The sequence below is a fragment of the Ylistrum balloti genome, unplaced genomic scaffold (genome assembly GCF_031769215.1).
Source record: "Ylistrum balloti isolate Yb309-2 unplaced genomic scaffold, AGI_CSIRO_Ybal_v1 Utg370398, whole genome shotgun sequence".
Lineage (NCBI taxonomy): Eukaryota > Metazoa > Mollusca > Bivalvia > Pectinida > Pectinidae > Ylistrum > Ylistrum balloti.
The window spans coordinates 660,546-677,868 of record NW_026782274.1 but is presented as its reverse complement, the minus strand read 5'-3'; the positions used below and the strand labels follow the sequence as shown (position 1 = coordinate 677,868).

The 17,323-nt window shown below is 33.3% G+C and overlaps 1 protein-coding gene across 1 annotated transcript; it reads left to right on the top strand.

Annotated features, from left to right (window-relative positions):
* The first annotated feature begins 237 nt into the window (after positions 1-237).
* LOC132554366 (GRIP and coiled-coil domain-containing protein 1-like) lies at positions 238-16,235 on the top strand. The gene is made up of 10 exons (XM_060218671.1): positions 238-311; positions 2,233-2,334; positions 2,804-2,997; positions 3,768-3,902; positions 4,248-4,337; positions 8,570-8,698; positions 9,281-9,475; positions 10,101-10,488; positions 10,642-10,766; positions 12,082-16,235. Exons 2-10 carry the CDS (start codon positions 2,244-2,246, stop codon positions 12,892-12,894), a joined length of 2,160 nt encoding a protein of 719 aa, XP_060074654.1. The 5' UTR covers positions 238-311; positions 2,233-2,243; the 3' UTR covers positions 12,895-16,235.
* Positions 16,236-17,323: the final 1,088 nt, after the last annotated feature.

The window sequence follows — 17,323 nt, the reverse complement described above, 5'->3', positions numbered from 1 at the left end:
CCCACACGTGTTGTTTCTACCGGAAGTTAACTTGTTTACTGTGTATGCAGTGAATAAGGATGATAATAAAAACGTTTCATAATATTCTTCACTCATATATTTTTCATTACAGATATAGAATCATCAGTTGCCAGTAAAGTAAATCTCTATTATTTCTTAATGAAACAGAAAGTACAAATTAATTAACATCGTTCCTGTCATTGTTGCCAACTTGCACTTCCGGGATGGATCGGATGATCACCACTGCGGTGGTAACCTAATGACAGTCAACACGACAGCATGATATGAGACTTTGATAAACATCCCGCGAGGTAATCAAAATTTGCTTTGAGCCTAAATGTTATTTATTGAGATCTAATCATTAGCTGCATTGTCCTGTCGCCCGAGAATAATTATCGTTATATAAGTTTGGTTTTCGGTCTAAGTAAATTATTTGTTTGCTCAGACAACAGTGTTTGCTCGATGACATTTAGAAGAAGAAAAGACCAACGCAGTCGCCTTTTCAGTGCCCGATAATAAAAATCAGCCAACCAGAGCTCTCTTACATTACAGGAGTTGTTCAGGCAAAAACTAATGATGCTAATTTTCAAAGTCTTACTCTTATTTGGGGTTTATATTGTTTAACTCTTCCACATCTAATGGCGACACATGACGCCCTTACTATTTCCCCACAAATAAGCCTTGATTAAACCCTGATTAGGCCCTGTAATAAGTTTTGAAAGATCAGAAGTATTTATGTCCAAGAGGTGATTGTTATACACCAACTTAATTGTAAAAGTCCACAATAAAGATTTAATGTTACTCATTAACTTTAATCAGCATATGAGTCTGCATATCAGGTAAACAAAATGTTTAGTACATATATATTTTAGCAAAATCTATCAGCACATCTGTGTGATTCTTCCTGAAACACTTTTCACATATGTGAAAGTTGCATGTCTGGCACCCAATGACAGTGTCAATGATATTTTCATGCAAACATAACTTTCACCTGAGATTAGTGCCAGGTAATCTCACATGGATGTTTGGTGCTCTGCTTCTTGATAATTAATGCAACCCAGATTCAGGTTGTTCCTGTTGCTGTAATTGTTCCTAAGAAGTTATCTAGTGGTGTAGCAGTTTTTACATCCATATTTCTGGGCAGTTTTTGACCATACTGATGCAAACACCTAGGACTTGTTGATGTCTGTTATCATCAATAGAATTTTTACTGTCATTAAAATTCAGAAACATTCTCTTCAATATCTGAATCATTATCACCATTTTTTAAAACAGTAATATCATCCGATTTAAAACCTCTAAAATATCCATCATCAGAATAAAAAGATATCTGCAATTATCTCATGAATCAATCAGTCAGCCAATGTTGATAAATCTTCCACTTTGAATCTGTGTGTGTGGAAACTCAGGGATGTGTCACTTTTCTTTTGTGAGATAGCCGATGCTAGATATAGCTAATTTATTTAAAGAAAAAAAAAGAATGGGCAAACACATCTCACACTCTTTCATTAGTAGAAAATTTAACAAGAATTATTGACGAGGGACTTTCTCTACAAAAAAGGTGGAAAATTTGAAGACGTCACATGTCATCATTAGGGATATAGAGGTTGGTGTCAGTTGTCATCTTTAGGTAGTGGAGGATATAGAGTGCCAGTTGGTGAAGAGTTCAAGTCAAATCAACAGTAATGGTCTTTTAAGGATAATCTCTTCATGTATGCAAGGTCAGTGTATGAGTTGAGTGCATGTGTCTGTTTGAGACTGTGATATATTCATGTAAACCTTTTGTGATAGTGTGTAACAGATGCTTAAGTAAAATATCCATCAAGATGTGACACCCAGTTACATTATACAGAAAGTGGGCAAACTTTTTTACATCATATGCTGATCCTATAAGCAGGAAGAAGTAACTACTATTTGAAAATATTCAAGCTCTGGTATGTCTCAGGCGAAGGAAGAGAACTCAAAGCCTTTCCAATGGGATGAACACTCATCTAAATGCAAAAAAGGAGGCAGTGTCAAAAGAGACATCAAGATTTTTTATATTAATCTGTTAAGTAGAGAAAATTTAGTTGTCTGTTACAAATCATGTAATATTGAAATGTGGGTAACAGGCACAATCTCACACCCTACCTGCAGGGATTTGGACACATGGAAAGCCTTCTTTTTAGTGTGAAATCTAAATTTTAGATAGTGTGATGCAGATGGTTATCAGATATTTTTGTTCCTTTACAGACGATTCAAACATGGCCATGGAACGATCAACACGAGTAGACTTAATCAAAACGATAGAAAGTCAAAAGGAACAACTACAGCGATATGAAAAAAGACTTAGAGGTAAAATTTATGTTTATAAGTAAGTGTAAGAGAACTGGTCTGAACTCTCAAGAGACATAAATTATGTCTATATAGCCCACAGCTTATACCATAAAAAAAATTGCCCTGAGGTTTTTTTTCACTGAAATTTTTTTAAAAAAATTAAGACATTGAAATAATGGATACAGCTGGAAATTAATGTGGAAAACATAATAAGACATTAAAATAATGGATACAGCTGGAAATTAATGTGGAAACTGCTATTGAAGGACAATGTGAAAGCAATGACTTTGCTTGTCAAGACATAACCAAACTGCATATAACAGATAGATTTATCTCACAGCCTTAAAGATATATGTATTTTTTCCAGTATTTAGTGCAATTCTACAGGACAGACAGTGAGTATTATAGTATGAATGCATGTTTTTGTGGATTAGATTTAGTAAGATAGAAATGATATTTGTACTGAAAATGATTTTCATGTTGATAGATATGGTGCAGGCCTACAAAGGCTTGATAAAGGAGAAGGAGGCATTAGAAGCTAGTGTTAAGGTCTTGTCAAAATCTAGCAAAGAGGAAAGGTTACCTAGGCAACCAAACCGTCCAACAACCACAGATGATGGTGGGGATTCCTCGGCGGCAGAGAGCGATACTGAGGGGAAGCAGTTTGATGACCCATTACAGGTGAGAAAATACTCACATGCTGATCAGAGAGTATGTATATTGATAGTCATTTGTAGTGAAAAGAAAAAGCAACCATATGTGCATTGACATGGTTTCGTGACATGGCTGTTGATGTTATCTCTCATCCTTCCAAACAGAGTTTTTATATAACGTTTTATTACTTTGTCACCTAATGCCAGTATTTGTTTATAGAGTTCTGGTCTGTGTTTGGATTTGTGATCATGGGTTTTTTTTTTGCGAGATTGTAAGTTCTTAATAGATTAAACATTGATGTTACTTATGAAAATGCAAATTTCCTAATTTTCTTAAAGTTTAATTTGACCGATTCGTGCAATAGTGGGGTAATCTGGAAGCCAAAGTTCAAATTATTTGATTTTCTGTCAACATTTTTGTGATAAAAGCCTATACATGTTTTAGACATGTTTTCTTGTTTTATTTTGCTGTTGCAGTTTTATTTACAAATGGAAATACTTCCAGCCATAACAACAGCTGTGACATAAATTAAAGAGATCACACTGAGATTGGAAAGAGGAAATCCATACTGTATATAATTCACTTCACTAGATGTACATCATTGCCATATTTTCTGTAAAAAGCCCCTTGGGGCTAACACCTTAATACTAATTCAAAAACATGGGATTGGCTTAATAAAGGATGTGTTGTTTGCTGTTGTACTGAACAACAGTAGATATAGGTGAGCTAAAATATTATTGGACATGGGCTTGTTTCCTAATAGGTTTGGTACTAGAGATTAATTGTTTGATTTTTAGAAAGAGTCAGTGGATCCTGAGAACCCAAGTGAGCATGATGATCAGCTCCAGACCCTCACTGCCTCCCTCTTTACCCTCACGCAGGAGAAGTCAAAGCTAGAGGCCAGCTACATCAGCGACAAGAAACGCCTCATAGTGAGTCTGCCTTTGTATTAAGTGATTCTCTACAAGATAAAAGTAGAAAATCAGGCAGTGTTCACCATTTATACAACACTTAAATATAAAAACTTCTGCTCTGTTACTCCTTTCATTTTAATTTCATTTAAGTCAGTATCTATTTTGAATAAGTACAGTTCTACCAGGAAAAGCAAATCATTCTGACAAGAAACTAAGAATGAGAAATTTTCATCTTTCTTCCAAGGAACTTTGCTAAATCACTTAACATATGTATATGAAAAGTTAATTTTCAGTGTTTTCAACCAACATGACACAAGAAGGAAGTGAGATTTAAGGAAATGATTTTAATTTATTTTCTTACAGCAAGAGAATGAAGATTTGTCCAGTAAACTGGTGGAAGAACAGAATAAACACAAGGTTGAAATGAAGTCGTTGGAACAAGCATCAAACGAGGTGAGCTGTGTAGTAATTTTATTACACATTGTATCTTTTACTGTGGTATCTACGCAGTGATTTTATTAGTGTATCTGTTACTGTGGTATCTGCAGAGTGATTTTATTAGTGTATCTGTTACTGTGGTATCTACACAGGGATTTTATTAGTGTATCTGTTACTGTGGTATCTACAGTGATTTTATTAGTGTATCTGTTACTGTGGTATCTACAGTGATTTTATTAGTGTATCTGTTACTGTGGTATCTACACAGGGATTTTATTAGTGTATCTGTTACTGTGGTATCTACAGAGTGATTTTATTAGTGTATCTGTTACTGTGGTATCTACAGTGATTTTATTAGTGTGTCTGTTACTGTGGTATCTACAGTGATTTTATTAGTGTATCTGTTACTGTGGTATCTACACAGGGATTTTATTAGTGTATCTGTTACTGTGGTATCTACAGTGATTTTATTAGTGTATCTGTTACTATGGTATCTACAGTGATTTTATTAGTGTATCTGTTACTGTGGTATCTACAGTGATTTCATTAGTGTATCTGTTACTGTGGTATCTACAGTGATTTCATTAGTGTATCTGTTACTGTGGTATCTACAGTGATTTTATTAGTGTATCTGTTACTGTGGTATCTACAGAGTGATTTTATTAGTGTATCTGTTACTGTGGTATCTACAGTGATTTTATTAGTCTATCTGTTACTGTGGTATCTACAGAGTGATTTTATTAGTGTATCTGTTACTGTGGTATCTACAGTGATTTTATTAGTGTATCTGTTACTGTGGTATCTACAGTGATTTTATTAGTGTATCTGTTACTGTGGTATCTACAGTGATTTTATTAGTGTATCTGTTACTGTGGTATCTACAGGGATTTTATTACTGTCTCTGTTACTGTGTTATCTACAGTGATTTTATTAGTGTTTCTGTTACTGTGGTATCTACAGTGATTTTACTGTATTTTTATTAGTGTATCTGTTACTGTGGTATCTACAGTGATTTTATTAGTGTATCTGTTACTGTGGTATCTACAGTGATTTTATTAGTGTATCTGTTACTGTGGTATCTACAGTGATTTTATTAGTGTATCTGTTACTGTGGTATCTACAGTGATTTTATTAGTGTATCTGTTACTGTGGTATCTACAGTGGTATTTTTTTATTAGTGTATCTGTTACTGTGGTATCTACAGTGATTTTATTAGTGTGTCTGTTACTGTGGTATCTACAGTGATTTTATTAGTGTATCTGTTACTGTGGTATCTACAGTGATTTTATTAGTGTATCTGTTACTGTGGTATCTACAGTGATTTTATTAGTGTATCTGTTACTGTGGTATTAGTGTATCTGTTACTGTGGTATCTACAGTATTTTATTAGTGTATCTGTTACTGTGGTATCTACAGTGATTTTATTAGTGTATCTGTTACTGTGGTATCTACAGTGATTTTATTAGTGTATCTGTTACTGTGGTATCTACAGTGATTTTATTAGTGTATCTGTTACTGTGGTATCTACAGGGATTTTATTAGTGTATCTGTTACTGTGGTATCTACAGTGATTTTATTAGTGTATCTGTTACTGTGGTATCTACAGTGATTTTATTAGTGTATCTGTTACTGTGGTATCTACAGTGATTTTATTAGTCTATCTGTTACTGTGGTATCTACAGTGTGTATCTGTTACTGTGGTAGTGATTTAGTGTATCTGTTACTGTGGTATCTACAGTGATTTTATTAGTGTATCTGTTACTGTGGTATCTACAGTGATTTTATTAGTGTATCTGTTACTGTGGTATCTACAGTGATTTTATTAGTGTATCTGTTACTGTGGTATCTACAGAGTGATTTTATTAGTGTATCTGTTACTGTGGTATCTACAGTGATTTTATTAGTGTATCTGTTACTGTGGTATCTACAGTGATTTTATTAGTGTATCTGTTACTGTGGTATCTACAGTGATTTTATTAGTGTATCTGTTACTGTTATCTGTGATTTTATTAGTGTATCTGTTACTGTGGTATCTACAGTGATTTTATTAGTGTATCTGTTACTGTGGTATCTACAGTGATTTTATTAGTGATTTTACTGTGGTATCTACAGTGATTTTATCTGTTACTGTGGTATCTACAGAGTGATTTTATTAGTGTATCTGTTACTGTGGTATCTACAGAGTGATTTTATTAGTGTATCTGTTACTGTGGTATCTACAGTGATTGTATTAGTGTATCTGTTACTGTGGTATCTACAGTGATTTTATAAGTGTATCTGTTACTGTGGTATCTACAGTGATTTTATTAGTGTATCTGTTACTGTGGTATCTACAGTGATTTTATTAGTGTGTCTGTTACTGTGGTATCTACAGAGTGTTTTTATTATTAGTGTATCTGTTACTTTGTGGTATCTACAGTGATTTTATTAGTGTATCTGTTACTGTGGTATCTACAGTGATTTTATTAGTGTATCTGTTACTGTGGTATCTACAGTGATTTTATTAGTGTATCTGTTACTGTGGTATCTACAGTGATTTTATTAGTGTATCTGTTACTGTGGTATCTACAGTGATTTTATTAGTGTGTCTGTTACTGTGGTATCTACAGAGTGATTTTATTAGTGTATCTGTTACTGTGGTATCTACAGTGATTTTATTAGTGTATCTGTTACTGTGGTATCTACAGAGTGATTTTATTAGTGTATCTGTTACTGTGGTATCTACAGTGATTTTATTAGTGTATCTGTTACTGTGGTATCTACAGTGATTTTATTAGTGTATCTTTATTGGTATCTACAGTGATTTTATTAGTGTATCTGTTACTGTGGTATCTACAGTGATTTTATTAGTGTATCTGTTACTGTGGTATCTACAGTGATTTTATTAGTGTATCTGTTACTGTGGTATCTACAGTGATTTTATTAGTGTATCTGTTACTGTGGTATCTACAGTGATTTTATTAGTGTATCTGTTACTGTGGTATCTACAGAGTGATTTTATTAGTGTATCTGTTACTGTGGTATCTACAGTGATTTTATTAGTGTATCTGTTACTGTGGTATCTACAGTGATTTTATTAGTGATTTGGTATCTACAGTGATTTTATTAGTGTGTCTGTTACTGTGGTATCTACAGTGATTTTATTAGTGTATCTGTTACTGTGGTATCTACAGAGTGATTTTATTAGTGTATCTGTTACTGTGGTATCTACAGTGATTTTATTAGTGTATCTGTTACTGTGGTATCTACAGAGTGATTTTATTAGTGTATCTGTTACTGTGGTATCTACAGAGTGATTTTATTAGTGTATCTGTTACTGTGGTATCTACAGAGTGATTTTATTAGTGTATCTGTTACTGTGGTATCTACAGTGATTTTATTAGTGTGTCTGTTACTGTGGTATCTACAGTGATTTTATTAGTGTATCTGTTACTGTGGTATCTACAGAGTGATTTTATTAGTGTATCTGTTACTGTGGTATCTACAGTGATTTCATTAGTGTATCTGTTACTGTGGTATCTACAGAGTGATTTTATTAGTGTATCTGTTACTGTGGTATCTACAGTGATTTTATTAGTGTATCTGTTACTGTGGTATCTACAGTGATTTTATTAGTGTATCTGTTACTGTGGTATCTACAGTGATTTTATTAGTGTATCTGTTACTGTGGTATCTACAGAGTGATTTTATTAGTGTATCTGTTACTGTGGTATCTACAGAGTGATTTTATTAGTGTATCTGTTACTGTGGTATCTACAGAGTGATTTTATTAGTGTATCTGTTACTGTGGTATCTACAGTGATTTTATTAGTGTATCTGTTACTGTGGTATCTACACAGGGATTTTATTAGTGTATCTGTTACTGTGGTATCTACAGTGATTTTATTAGTGTATCTGTTACTGTGGTATCTACAGAGTGATTTTATTAGTGTATCTGTTACTGTGGTATCTACAGAGTGATTTTATTAGTGTATCTGTTACTGTGGTATCTACAGAGTGATTTTATTAGTGTATCTGTTACTGTGGCAACAAAGTGGTATCTGTTGGCCCCCAGATGACAATATCTATAAGTTATGATAGTATTTTTATTTACATTATAATAAACCAGTAGTCTCCTCAGAGAGGTAACTCATGGACGTTACTATTTTAAGAAAAAAGATGTCACTTCATTTTCATGCCATATAAATTTAATCCACTGCGTAAGTAAAGTATAAAGTTAGTCAAAAACTGCAATTTTTTCTAAACAGTTAAAAAACCGGATCCGATCTCAGCAGGCTGAGAGAGAAAAGGAACAGAATGATCATGCTTCCATGCTGAGAGAATTACAGCGTCTTCTCGCTGATGAGCGAAACTCTAAAGAACAGCTAGAAAACCAGGTAGGCTATTCACACACGCATTTTCAGGTCAGCAGTTCGGTTATTGATATACCTATAACTGGACCACAAATAAATTTCAGTTTTTAACTATCTCTTTTATCATTGAAATCCTTATATTGGCAGAGGATGACAGTGAGGTTGACTTTATCACCTGACATTTATCATATGATAAAATATAAATAGCAAGATTTCTTTAAAAATGTACTAAAGTGTAAAGAATTCCTTCAAATACAATTTGGTGTCATGATCAGAAGACATGAACTCCTAAAATGCTTCAGATTCAATACTTTTCATTGATAAGGTACATTTTGGTATTGTATTTGTGTGGCAAGATATGACTTTATTTGCCAATTAGAGGAAAGAATAAGAAATGTAGGGATAAGATCCAACTTGTATGGATTAGCACAAGATCCCTCTGGGATTTTTGTGATTTGGGCCAAGTAATGACATTTTGTGCGTACATTCGGTTATTTGAGTATACGTTGTCATAATATAGTGCGTGTTTCTTTTTCTCATTATGTGTATCTTGTCATAAAGTCATAGCTTGATGTGTTTGGAATATATGTAATTTTGTATCATAAGCTGGAAGACACAACAGCAGCCCTCAGAGAGAAAGAAAAACTTGTGCCAAACATGTCTGAACACTATGAGACACGGATACAGGATATGACACAAGAAGTCAATAGTCTGCGTTCTAAACTCAAGGTCATGGAGGTCAAGGCCAAGGAACCCTCACCCCTAGTCCTCACTCTGCAGACAGAGGTTGCCGAGCTTAAGGTCAGGGTCATTGTAGTTAAGGAAACACATACTATCAATTTAGAATTTTGAACAAAAAAATAGCAGATAGTGATGAGGAGCATCAAATTACCAATTGGGAGAGATTCTTTGAGTACTGCTAATACGATTTAGTTACTTCAAGAAATAGAAAAAAGAAACAATATTGATTAGCAAAGATGTAAGTACAAAGATGTAAGTACAAAGATGTAAGTACAAAGATGCTGTACCAATTGTAGCTTCAGAGAATTGTACACTACAATTCTTTTACATGCGATTTATTTTTCCGAATTTCAAAATTGAATCTTTGTGGAAGTTCATGACCGCAAATTAGTGCCTAGTGTTATCCTGTTTTAATAACACCATTTCCTTTATTCTTTGACTATAATATAAAAGACTATAGCTATGAGTTAGAGAGTTTTATCATTCTCAGACTTTACACAAAGAGTGTTTATAGAAAATGTTAATCCTACAAGACTTGTCTAGAACTTTCTAAATATTCCTCTGATGATAAATTTTGAAATTGTTTATTTTTGAAAAAAAATATATGAATTTCAAAGGAGTTTAAGATACAGGTTTCTGTCTAATGATGCCAGAAGAGGTGTAATGATAGAAGTTTTATTGACAGGCTCAGTATAGAGTACAAGTACAGCAGGAACAACACAGAGTATCTGAGGCTGAGACTAAGCTTAAACAGCTGTCAGAGCAGAGTGAGAAGAGAGTGTCCACACTGGAGGCCAAAATCTCAGAACTTTCTGATGTTGTCGGGGATTATGAGCGCCTCCGATTCCAGGATCAGCAGACGACACAGAAACTGAAGGACAGACTGATGCAGCTTGACATGGAGAACACTGTTCTCGCCAGGGCAGCACATGCACCAGGGAAGGCGGAACCAGGCGATAATGACCAGGACCAGGCTAACCTTGATCCTCATGTGCTAGCCGATAAACTTGTGACTCTGAAAGGGTTGCTGAAACTAGCCAATCAAAAGGCAGCTAATCCTGTTGACATAGATGGTAGGTGAAAGAGAATTTAACTGAATTTACAGTTGACGACAGTTGTGTGTTAATTTGTCAATTCAAAAAAAGGATTTGTATTTGAATTCAATTCAACATGGATGTTCTTTATTTGTCTAAGTGCTGTAAATAGTTTTTTTACTCTGTCTTCAGATTTACTTCAAGAGGACACATCGTTGGAATCAAATAAATATAAAGAGGAGTTGGAAAAGGTCAAGGAAGAGTTTGAGCGGTACAAACTGCGGGCTCAGTCTGTTCTCAAAAACAAAAGTTCTAAAGTAAGGTTCAAACATTAGGTTTTATCAGCTTAACAAAACAACAACTTCATATTTACAATGTAACAGTGTCAATATAAACAGTAAAACTCTTTTAAGTCAAACATCTTGTTTCCATGGTAATATTCAAGGGAATATTGATTAATCAGAGGTTGGTGGGAGACCCAATGTCTGTAAATAATGTATTCAATATTTCGTTCTTGATTTGTCCAATTAATGATTGTGTAGAAGTTTTGACCTATAATTTCAATGTCTGGAATTTTCCTGCCGAGAAATTTGTAAAATTTGTCCCTCACAGTATTGTTCATTTATGGCAAACTGTAACGTGCAGAAAGTAGGTGGCTGAAAATGATGGTAGAATGATGAACGATTGTTAATTCCATGTTGTTATTTTTAGACATTGTGTTATTAACCTTTACAGCTAAAAAAAAGATAATTGTATGATAATCAAGAAGCTAGCTTATCTGTACCTTTTGGTACCTGTTAGATATAGATAATTTGGTTTTGAGTAATACAGGTTCAAGAAAATAGGGTTTTACTGTGTGTAACCAAACTACAGCTTTCACAAGGTAAAGAGAAACAGGAAAGAAGTAGAAGGGCATGTAGATATAACAGAGGAATTTCATATTTTAATGTGAGCAAGATACATATACCCCCAACCCCCTCCCCCTCCTCATTTTGAGTTTGAGATTCTCTGTACGCCTGATGGGCCTATTTTTAGGTATACACAGTAAAAATCCTTAGGGTTATATGAAACTCCACAGAAAACACTAAAGGGCACTGAAAATGAAATCAGTTCAAAACTGTAATCAATTATTGATTAAAAAATAGTCTTTTTGATGTAGTTAATTGATCAGCTGACTCTGTGTTCAATATTCACAGAAAGTAAATGTATATTCCATTTTAATAATATTTTCTTTTTTCATAACTTTAAGTTAAGATACTTTAGGTGTCTTGAATTTGCATAAGAATGAATATAACTTTTAGTTTTTTGCTAAAACTCAAGAAGATATTAAGGTACCAATTATTGATTATGAAAAGGTACAATGGACTTTTGTATGAGATCAGGTTTAACAATTAGATATATTTTGATCACCGTGCCATCACTACATAGGGGTACATATATCTGTTCACTAGCTTGAGTACATTGGATAAAGAAGGGTTTTATAGAGGATATATATTTTGGGTTTTTTTAGAGGGGGTGGGGTTTCGCTTAATTCCACTTTAATGTTTTTAATTCTTCAATAAATAAACATTTTATTTGTGAATTCATGTAAGATTTTTTTATTGTGGTAAATGTATCCAATCTTCATTCCAGGATGTAGGAAATTCTAAGGAAGTTGATATGCTTAAGTCACAGATCCAAGACCTCAAGGAGAAAATAAAAAATCTACATTTTCAAATGGATGAGGATATGGAGACTTCTAAACACAGAGCTGGCAGCATGCAAAAAACTATTGTGTCACTGCAGGAAAAACACAAACAGGACTTGGCTACAATGGATGCTGAATGCAAACAGCGCATAGGTGAAATGGATATAGAATTGAAAAAACAAAGGGAGAGAACTGTGTCATTACTGGCAGAAAAAGATCGGGAAATTTCACAGCTGAAAACAGGAGATGTTCACAGAATTGAAGGATCTTATTACAGTCAGTTGAGGAATCCACCAGATTCTGGGGCATCTGCTGAATTACCTCTAGACGTTCTTCAGTCCAAGTCGGAAGAGGAGCGTGCCGTGTCAAGGTTACTAAATCTAGGTCACGGTGATGCAAATCTAATCTATTTCAGTCAAGAACAAGCACGTAAGGATGTGGAAATAAATTCTTTACGGAAACAGAAACACGATCTTGAACTCGCACTAAGAGACTTACAGATTTCTGCAAGTACACAAGCGGAATCTCTATCAGATACAGTTGAAACTATGAAGGAAACAGTAAGAAAGAGTGAAAGGGACAGAGTGAGAGAAGGGGCAAATTTGGAATATTTAAAAAATGTCACTTATAAGTTTCTCATTAGTACAGATCCACATGCTAAACAACAAATGATGAATGCCATCACAACAATTTTACAGTTTAGTCCACAAGAGAAGGCTGTAGTTCATACCCAGTTCAGAGGATGGTGGAAACACTAACAAGGGGAGATAACTCCATCACACTTTAAAAACTTATTTGCAATTATTTTTTTGACCTACATATATCTTTATACAAATCAGGCCAAAACCACTGTGAAACATGGAACAGTATTTCGTGAATCTGAGAGAGTACTAACCATTTTGAAATTGTACATGTAGAAATGGATATTATTTTCAGAAAAATCTGTAGATATAGTATTATGCTATACTTACTGATAAAAAACTATGGGCAGGTAATTCAAGTGGAAAGAAAAAACATTCAAATACAGTGTTATTATCATGTATAGTTAATATCATGTACAGTTAAAGAGATATTAATTGATATTACAGAGAAAAAAATTTACTTGTTTAAAATGGAAATTAAGACAACATCATACCACAGACTTATATGTCTGTATAGATCAAACGTGGGTGATCCTACAGATACTAAGTACTTTGCTGAGTCGTTTGGTGCTCACTCTCACTATTATCATGAGAAATTTTGTACAATTTATATTATAATTAATACTGTACTGAAAATTATCATTATACTGTACTGAAAATGATTATTATACCATACTAAAAAATATAATTGTACCGTACTGAAAATGATCGTCACCAACATTATGATATTCTGGACAAGTTATTGAAATCATTAGTTTGTGTCTACCTGTGTGTCTGTAGACACAAGTTATTGAAATCATTAGTCTGTGTCTACCTGTTTGTCTGTAGACACAAGTTATTGAGATCATTAGTCTGTGTCTACCTGTGTGTCTGTAGACACAAGTTATTGAAATCATTAGTCTGTGTCTACCTGTGTGTCTGTAGACACAAGTTATTGAAATCATTAGTCTGTGTCTACCTGTGTGTCTGTAGACACAAGTTATTGAAATCATTAGTCTGTGTCTACCTGTGTGTCTGTAGACACAAGTTATTGAAATCATTAGTCTGTGTCTACCTATGTGTCTAGACACAAGTTATTGAAATCATTAGTCTGTGTCTACCTGTGTGTCTGTAGACACAAGTTATCAAAATCATTAGTCTGTATCTATATGTGTGTCTGTAGACACAAGTTGCTCTTCAGATTTCAGTTACACTTTGTGTACATATTCAGTGTTTAAGGAGGTTATCAATTATATAGTTTATTTCCCTTTTGAATGGTAACAAGTAAGTCTGTCCAAGTGTTGCTCCAGTGGAATTTATTTTGCAACATATGACGGCTCAGTTGACAGTATTTTTGTTTTTATTTTCTTGGTGGTAGTGCAATACTATACATTTCAATTTTTTTAAAGGTTTGTGGGGAAATGATGATCTTTTAGAGAATTTTAACTTTGCCACACAGAAACACTTCAACAGTAATACTTTTCTGATTGTACAATATATTTTCTTGAAATGGAATTTATAGGTACTTTGATATAGGTAGACAGCTTTGTGTGATAATTTTTTCCAGTCAGCACTGATTGACCACTTTCAAGTTTCACTAATATAAATCACTATTTTTATTATCTTGGGAAATTTCTTGTTTTTGTTATGTTCAATAGATAACTTCAACTATCTCTGTAAGTCCTTTAACTTTTGCGATCAAATTAAGTCAGTTGTAAATGGTGTTTCAGGTCTGTTTAATATGGTTGAAAGTTATAAATAAAGTATTAGTATTTTCTTAGTAAAATTCATAAGATGAATTGTTATTGCCAAAATTGCATTCTATATTCTAGAAAAAAATTGAATCTTTTTCCCAACTGGATGTGTAAAAAAAAAAAAACCAAAAAGCATTGTGCAATACCTTAAGTAGGAATGTAATTACAATCATGTCCAGTGATATTTTCAGATCAGAAGCAGGTATATATAGGGGAAATGTTACACTGATAGAAAATATTATTATAGAAATTTATTGTGTGATGTATATTTTGTTTTTAATGTAGAATATATCTTTTGAATATTTTGATGCAATTCATGTACTCTTTTGAGTGTACCCAGTCTTTACTGTGTTTAGGATTTGGTATGTATTCCATGTACATACCTATTTCAGGAATGGCTCTAGATATTATCCTTGTATTTTCTAATATATTTTTGGGGGAAATGTTTTTGATAGATATCACATTTTAGCTCAATTACATGAGAATTACTTTAAACGAAGCTGTAAAATGGAAGATATTTCATTTCTTAAGTTGAATTTTTTTTCAGACCACAAATAAGAGGGCTTAAGTGTGTGTTTTGTTTTTTCTGTTGTTGACCAAGTTACTGGATTTCCTATATGGGGGAAGAAAATGTTAAAAGGTCAAATATATTATCATGTAAAAAAGATTGTCATTCGCATTCAGTGTTCACATTTTGAATTGCAAAATATGCAGTTTATTTAGTATTTTCTGTTATTTTCAATACTTTGTCATCAGTAAGCCTCTATAACTGTGGAAAAAACAATAATTTAACATTTTTTTGATGACAGGCAAATTGCCTGTAAATAACAAGATATAATTAAAATGCATCTGTTAATTTACAAAAGTGCCAAAGAAATGCTATTAAGCTAATTAGTACTTAATTCTGAACCTGACAAAAAATCTAGTATTAACAGTTAACTGCACATTACCTAGCTTTATTTAAGTGGTATACTAGAGATGGTGGTATACCCTGGGTGGTATACTCTGAGTGGTATACTTTAGGGTCCCAGGTCAACTTGTTATAAAATGTCTTCCCAGCTAAAGGTAGCCTGTATAAGGCTTAATGCCTATTTCATTAAATGACACTGGTATATCACAGTATTACTTCCTAGGATGTTGGTACCCCATTCCACAGCTGGGTAGATGGAGGTTACACATTTGTATATTAATTTTGATAGTAAACTTATATTGTACATCATTATTTACGGTAATTGGTGGCTGGACATTGTCGTAGCTTGACACTGACATCTTCAATGTGCAGCCAGCAATTACTATAAATAATGATGAAATATAGTAGGATAGTGTATGAATGATGACAGAACAGATGTGTTGACTTATCATCCTTTCATGATTCATTCATAAGGAAATACAGAGGTAGTTGCCTTAGTAAGTATAAAATCAGGACTCTTCCACAGATGTGCTTTACTGGTGTTTTAAAAATGGTGCTTACTTCATGGATGTAAATTCTTGGAATACAGATGGACCAGATTCTTTGAAATAATGAGGTTGTGTTAAAAATCTTACTGATATTGATAGAAGGAATAAATACCGACTGTGTGTTGTATATAGTAAATAAAGAATATATATATATATTGTCTGATTTCTTTTTGTGAAATCCTCAAACTGTAGCTTTTCTCATTCAGGAGATTTCTCCTGAACTTATCTACTGTGAGAAGGGGGAAATGATTAAATCTTTAAAATGTTACATTTTATTGTCTGATTTTCATCATTTCATGAATTTGTAATTTTGTTATTAAAATTTTGTTAAAGTAAGATATCTTTACTTTAGATTTTAAAAAACAATGTATGATTAAAAAAATGAAAAATAGAAAATAGAATTGTTTTGTAAAATTAATGAAATTTGGTCAGTAAGATGTATTGGGTTAGAGATTAATCAGTTAAACAGGTTTGGCTATATTGGTACTGAGTACTGTGAGATTACTATTGTATATAAAGTATGTAGTAAATAAATTATTTTATATAAACTAGACTAAGTCTTTGTTTCATTATTATCCATGGTTTATCAGGACAAATAATGATGTGACTTGCACAATAGGGAATCAATTCGTACATAAAGGATGTGTTTTTCTGCTAGCAGAAGGATGGACTAAAGAAAAAAGCTGCTTATAAGAAAACAGGAACAGTTTTTTACATTGTATCTGGCAAGTGGGTTTTTATGTATTCATTCTCATGGGGACAAGGCATCAAAGGTGTGGGATTTTATTCCACAAAAACTACTGCTCTAGATCAGTTGAAGGGTTTTCAATCTATTTCAGTATTTGTTTCCTTTTGATGCAAGGAAGGGATGCCAAGAAGGGAAATGGGGATGAACAGGTTTTAAAAAGTAGGGAGTGCATTAAATTTTAATCAATTTGGCACAGTATTTCCTTAAGCAAGTAAATTTAGCATGGTATTAACAAAGATGGTGAGCCTCTAGGAAAATTCATGTGAAAAAAAAATCAAAATTCGAGGAATGAGAGTAAGTATTCTGGAAACTTCTCATAGGTTTAACATACTAGATTTAAGCTGGAGATGGCTGACCTATTCTTCCTGTGGAACCAGTTTCTTGAAAGTAAGGAACAAACTGAACAGTCCCAGTGAAATAATAAAATGTAAACTCAGTATATTATTTTCAACTGTTTAAAAACTCAAAAACTAGTTGTGCCCGTTTGATTTTGTGACTGATCAGAAAAACAAATAGGCACATGGCCATCTTTGATGTTGACAATGAAAATTTGTTATCTGTAAGTTCTTGAGAAGAGCAGGATGATTCTTTCATATTTAGGTTCCTT